We start from the raw sequence: 6,051 nt of genomic DNA on the forward strand, positions 1-6,051 counted from the left end.
TGCTTATTAGCCATCACATTGGATACAGGTGCAGTTTTTTAACAGTGCTGGCAGGGCCTGAAACTAATTGGTTCCTCTGGGTTTTCTCTTTTTTTTCTCCATAAACTAATTATCTTATTTTGTTTGAATATGGTAAATAATTTATTGTAATTTTGATATAATGTAAATACATTGATTACCTAAACAAGTAAGTTTTGCAATTCTGTGAAATAGATTTGAAATACTGATAATATCCCATGGAAAAAATACTTGGATGCTTTCTAAACAATCTTTTAAGAGATTCTTGGGTTTATACTTTACTACTCTAAGAAAGAGCTGATCTATTTTTTGGTTTGGAGTTGTTTTTAAAATAAATTTATTATATTCCTTATCTGCATCCCCCATTTGTAACATTGTCATTATTTATGCATCCTGGTTAGGTTGTTGGGAGGCAAAAAAAAGTTTATAAAGGAGACATACACAATACTCTTTTACAGTATTGATATTTTCAAGAGTTGCATAAATACTATCACGGAGAATAAAAAAGGAAAACTTCTCCTTTTATCTCTTTTCATTATGTGTTTATAAATAAGACTGCTCCTTTCAGAGGCTTCTCAAGAAAAGTCAGCCTCTGAATGATGATGCATTAGTGCTGCTTAAGCAATTAAAAAAAATATATGTCTAGGAAGTTATAACAAAACAAATTGAAATACATATAAATGCTTAAAAGATTAACTGGAATAAATAGGGAGCCTGAAATGTATGAAAAACTAAAACCTAAATCTTTCTGTGTTTTAATTTGCAACATGCATCTGATGCCTCAAAGCAGGTTGAGGGTTGATCCATTGTGGGGTGGTACAGTTCTCTCTTGGGTTTTTAGATTGTTACAGCCAGTGGGGAGAAGAGAGGCTCTCTCAAGGCTGCAGTCTTACAAGGTTTTTAAACACTCATGCTAGAACAGCTTCAGAAACAGTAGATTCCTGTAGCACAGTTTCTTTTCTCTCTTCTAACTTCTTCCTCTATAACCAGAAGTATATAATTAAGCCTAAAATTAAATCTTACAGAAGGGAATATCCCAGAAATAGCCCTTCAAGATCTTTTATGCCAGACTTATACAAAGATTTATGCAGATGAATAGCTTTAATCAAAGGGAAAATACTACTGAAATGACTGAAGCAGCTTTGATGTGTTATGGTTAATTTGTGGGGTTGGAGCTGATTCCTGTTATATACTGGAAGACCCCTTGCACAGCGTGGTGTGGGATTTGCACTGTAATAGGAAGTTTAAAGAGCATGACAAAATCGAGTTCATCTGTGAGCTTTGCTCAAAACATCTTTGAGATTCTGTCTTTAGTTTCTGAAAGGAGGAGCTGCTGGTTCTGTCAAATCTTACTGGAAGATAATACTTTGCATATAGGCTGTCATTTTGAAAATTGTGTGGTTTTATCTGTTAAAAGACAACTGCTACAGTATTTTGTGCCCTAAAAGCTCTTTTAGTGCATTATGTGTTATTTTACATCCCTCTCAGCCAGTATGTTAATGGAACTCCCTTTAGTTTACAAAATTAAACTTACATGAAGACTTTTGGCCTAGTTTGGAAATTAAAGGTTATTGGCGCAATTTTGTGCTGTAAATACAGGGTGAATCTCAGTAACTGACAAAGGAGATACAACAATTTCATGATCAGTCTAACATGGATGAAAACTTATTTTTACTTTACTATTCAGTGCCCTGTGCTATATCTCAAGTGTTTGATGGTTCTTTTACAGACCGGAATCTTCCCGATGCCCAAAGTAACCTTGGATTATGGGGGGATGGCAGAGGTGAAGATGAGCTGTCACCTGAAGAAATACAAATGGTATGTTTATCCTGTGTCTAATTGTCCATTTTATTGTATTTTCTGTTGTATTCACGTGTGATTAAAAAAAAGAAGTACAGATTCACCTAAATTAACTTTTAACATTTTATGCAGAATAATGCTGTAAAAGGATACATTTTTTGCTTGTGACTTCCTGTTTCTTCTGGTAGCAGCTAGTATTTAAAATGCTACAAAATTTACATGAAGACATTAAATTAATAAAAACTATCTTTCAACAATCAAAATTAAAATTGTTTTCTACCATTACAATCATAAATTGCTTTGTTTAGTCAGTAAACAATAGAAGTCAAGGCAACATCAGAAGAATCATTATGAAACTTCTGAAAGAATAAATTGTTTGCACTTTGTTCTTGGGCAGTTTCTAGAACACAAATAGTTGTACTATTTAACTATTACTGTGAAGTTATTCTTAATTTTATTTCTTTTTATTTTTTATTATCAAAATCAGATTGGTTTCCTAGAAAGAATAGCCACAAGATGTCTGTCACAACAGAATTTCATTAGTTTTAACATTTTTGCATTTCTCTGCTATCAGCATGTTTATAGATTGATCCAATTCTGCTTACATTTGAATAGGAAATTTCTGACATAGGTATATTTGCTGACAGCCTGTCAGATTTTTTGATACTCCTAAAATTTATCATTTTGAGTATAGTTCAAATTTCTTAGAAAACCTCTCTACATTAACACACACGGCCTTGGGTTTATATAAAGAAAGAAAAACTGATTTAAATCAGTAGCTGGGCAGTTATCAGAAGAGTGAGCTTTATAGGGCAAAGGGCTGCAGCAGTATGACTTTGTGAAGCTTCCTTGGCAGTGATTCGAGGTGTTCCCAGACACAGTGCACATCATTCTTCCAGTCAGAGATGAGTAAGTTGCACACAATTATGGTATGGCTTGTTAAAGAGAAAATGTTCTTCAAAGGCTGCTCTCTATGCTCTCATGTTGTTCTTGAGTGCCAGTCTAAAATCTAGAGGCTTACTCCTGCTTTGTGTTTTCTTTTAAAAGATATTTCTTCACATATTTTCATTCTCCTTTCTTTAGGCACAATACTCTTAGGCCCCTTGCTGTCAGCTTCCAGTGAAACAGGGAAATGAGAGTTGGGCTCTGACAGGGCCTTCTGACTGAAAGCTAATGCAGGTTGTGTTTTGTAGGCCTGGGATCGTAGGAGAAACCTCCCCTCTGGAAGGGTTTTGAGCTTTGGAACAGACTGCCCAGGGAAGTGGTGGAGCCACCATCCCTGGTGGTGTTTAAAAGACACGTAGACGTGGCACTTAGGGACATGGTGTAGTGGTGGCCTTGGGTTGTTATCTTGATCTGTAAGATCTTTTCTATCCTAAACAATTCTATGAAGAGGATAGCTTGCAATCCGTAAACTGCTGTGTTGGCTTTAAATTGGGATGGTTTGTGTCATATCATACTTAGTAAATCCTCAGTCATGGTTCCATGATCCTTCATGTAGATAAAATAATGAATTAAAGCTCTGTCATTGCTAAAGCACCAATTCCTATCACTAGTTTACCCTCAGGAGAGAGCTTGATGATGTTCAAAATATTTGCAGGCCTACTGCATGATTTACACAATAAATTTCAGTTTATAACTATGATTACAGGTATATTCATGTTTTTTACAGTTATTTGTGAGCAGATGTCTTGTGATTGCATTGAGTGGGAAAAATCTCTCTGCTGTTTGGAGTCATGAAAATATCTACTTTTCTCTGACTTCATCTTTTTTTTGGTTGGTTGGTTTTGTCTTAAATTCAGGGACAGCACATCTAATGACTTCTCTTGTGGAATAACTAAAAGGAGTGGTGATTATTTCCTTTATATCTTGAATTTTTTAGCCATACATTAAGCAGTTTGTCACTTTATGCCATACTTTGGTAACAGAATATTTCACTGTCATAAAATAGGCTCCTTCAATAAGCCATAAATCACTGAGCTATACTGGTTGCTAGAGCTTGGTTTTATGTTCCCATCATGTAAATCCCTTTGTGACGCACTGGTGTATGATGTGTTCAGAGCTCAAACCCTTTGTTCAATTGCCTGTTTTAGCATATCTTAACAGCTGTCTGTGCAAGTGCTCCATCAGCCATGATTTCAAGTTGCAAAGATCATTTAGCAGTTTAAAAGGCAATCTGTGCCAGTGGAAGGTTTTAAATATCAAAGAGATTTTTTCAAGAATACTTTCTCAAGTGGATTTGTGCTATTTGTAAAGGATTAAAGTCATTCACTGTTTCTTTACTGAAAATTTATCTTCTCAATTAGTTACCATCTGTTTATTAAGGCAGTAAAATAGGGGATTTCTAATGTTGAATATTTGTACAGATATCCTTAGAGAAGCCAGAAAAAACAATTGCAGCATGGTGGCCCCACTTAGTCACTCAAGGACCAGTCACAGCACTAAATCTCGTGGCTCTATTTCATTGCCCCATGCCTTGGCTTTGCTGTGAGGTGTCTCCACCAGAACCAGACATACAATAGTCATGAATGTAGAGCAGTGCAGTGATGAAGCACAGCATCTGCTGTTGTGAATTTAATATAAAATAAATATATTTTAGGTGATTATAATTTCAAAAATGCTCTGCTCTGTAGGTTGTGTCACTACATACAGCAGTGACAATGACACTTTAATGTATTGCAACACTGGTATTATTTCATTTGACAAAACCATTGGACCTTTAGAGTGGAAATCAATGGAACTGTGCAGTATGTTGCTCTCTGTTCCCCTTCAATTCATAGAGCTGGGCACCTTCCCTGAGACTTCTACCCCACTATGAAGGTGGCAGTGCCCATTAACCTTCCACTTAGACTCTGTGGAATCCTTTAACCCAGGAGAGAAGGCTGTTCTTTACCAATGAGGTAGGCAGTGAGCCTCTAGTACAAAAAGAAATCTGGATGTTCAAAGAAAAAAATTTTTTCTTCATTCTTTATGATAGAAATTGCCCATGTCAGAAGACTAAGCCTTTCTCTGTGAGATACACTGTTACTCTTCTTCAAACACATACCTGTCATTTCAGACTCACTTCTGGGAAGTTCAACCTATAAATTTCATGTATCATTTCCTTCTCCCCTTTTTCCAGTTTGAACAGGAGAACCAGAGACTTGTTGGTGAGATGAACAATCTCTTCGATGAAGTCAGGTACAGTTTTCTGTCACTTGACAGACAGTGGCCCGTGCTGGTCCCATGCCCCAGTCAGTCCCCATGTGCAGGGCATTGGCTGCAGGACACCTGCACTGGACACCAGTGCCCAGGAAAGGGGACCATGTGCTGTCCCACAGTGTAAAGAATGGTAGCACTGGTTACATTTGCAAGGCATTCTTACATTCTCCCTTATCCACATTTTAAACTACTACATTTTCCATTTCTGTCCTGTTGTCTGCTAGATATCCAGATGGCAGCAGGGGAGGTGCCACTGCTGACCACATGCAGAGGCAGGCAGTGGTGCCATCACTCTCCCCAGATGTGCAGAACACCCAAACAGCTGCTTGAGCTAGAAATTGACTTTTGGGTATCAGTCCTAGGCAAGGTGAACTGCACACACCAGAGCAGCATATGAAAAGGGTGTGTCAAAGTCAATTGCTTAAAGGCCAGTGTGGATGTTATTATATGAAATGAAAGAAGGGAGACAGGTGAAATACCTGGCAGTGAAAGCTGCTCACTGAGCATTTCTGGGGGTGCCTTTCCCAGGGCCTCACTGTGGGCTGGTTGTTTTCCAACCAGGCACTGTCCAAGCCCTAGTCCCTGCCTCACAGACAACTGACAGAACAGTGACCTCCTGAGCAGCCACTTACTGGGCTGGAGGGACTGAATCTGCAGCAGCAAGACATGTTTGCACTAGTTTGTAATGGAGTGTTTCTGTTCTTTGCCAAGACAAATTGAAGGAAAAGTGGTGGAAATCTCCAGATTGCAAGAGATATTCACTGAGAAAGTCTTGCAACAGGTTAGTATAATTTAATACTACAGCAGCAAATACAACTTGAAGATTTTCTTGGGGGCATTTTGGTCTTGATTGCCAACTTGTGAATATGTAGTTAATGAATCTTTAATACAAATGTGAAGGAAAATACTTTTGTTTTTCAAATTCAAAATCAAGATATTTACTGTTGTTACTTACTAGAATGTACCAGGAATGGAAAATGAGAGATATGTGTTAGAAGGATCCCTCTGCCTCAGAACTGGTGTCCTGTTAAA

General features: G+C 37.5%; 1 protein-coding gene across 2 annotated transcripts in view; it reads left to right on the forward strand.

Annotated features, from left to right (window-relative positions):
• STX18 (syntaxin 18) overlaps positions 1-6,051 on the forward strand; it is a 60,315-nt gene that overhangs the window by 50,899 nt on the left and 3,365 nt on the right. For both annotated transcript variants that reach the window (XM_071447378.1, XM_071447379.1), the window contains 3 exons: positions 1,748-1,836; positions 4,940-4,998; positions 5,731-5,800. In XM_071447378.1, coding sequence (XP_071303479.1) covers positions 1,748-1,836; positions 4,940-4,998; positions 5,731-5,800 — 218 coding nt within the window. The remainder of the gene's footprint in view (positions 1-1,747; positions 1,837-4,939; positions 4,999-5,730; positions 5,801-6,051) is intronic.

Source organism: Agelaius tricolor, unplaced genomic scaffold, assembly GCF_023055355.1.
Source record: "Agelaius tricolor isolate 1412-34295 unplaced genomic scaffold, bAgeTri1.0.p SCAF_24, whole genome shotgun sequence".
Taxonomy (NCBI): Eukaryota; Metazoa; Chordata; class Aves; order Passeriformes; family Icteridae; genus Agelaius; species Agelaius tricolor.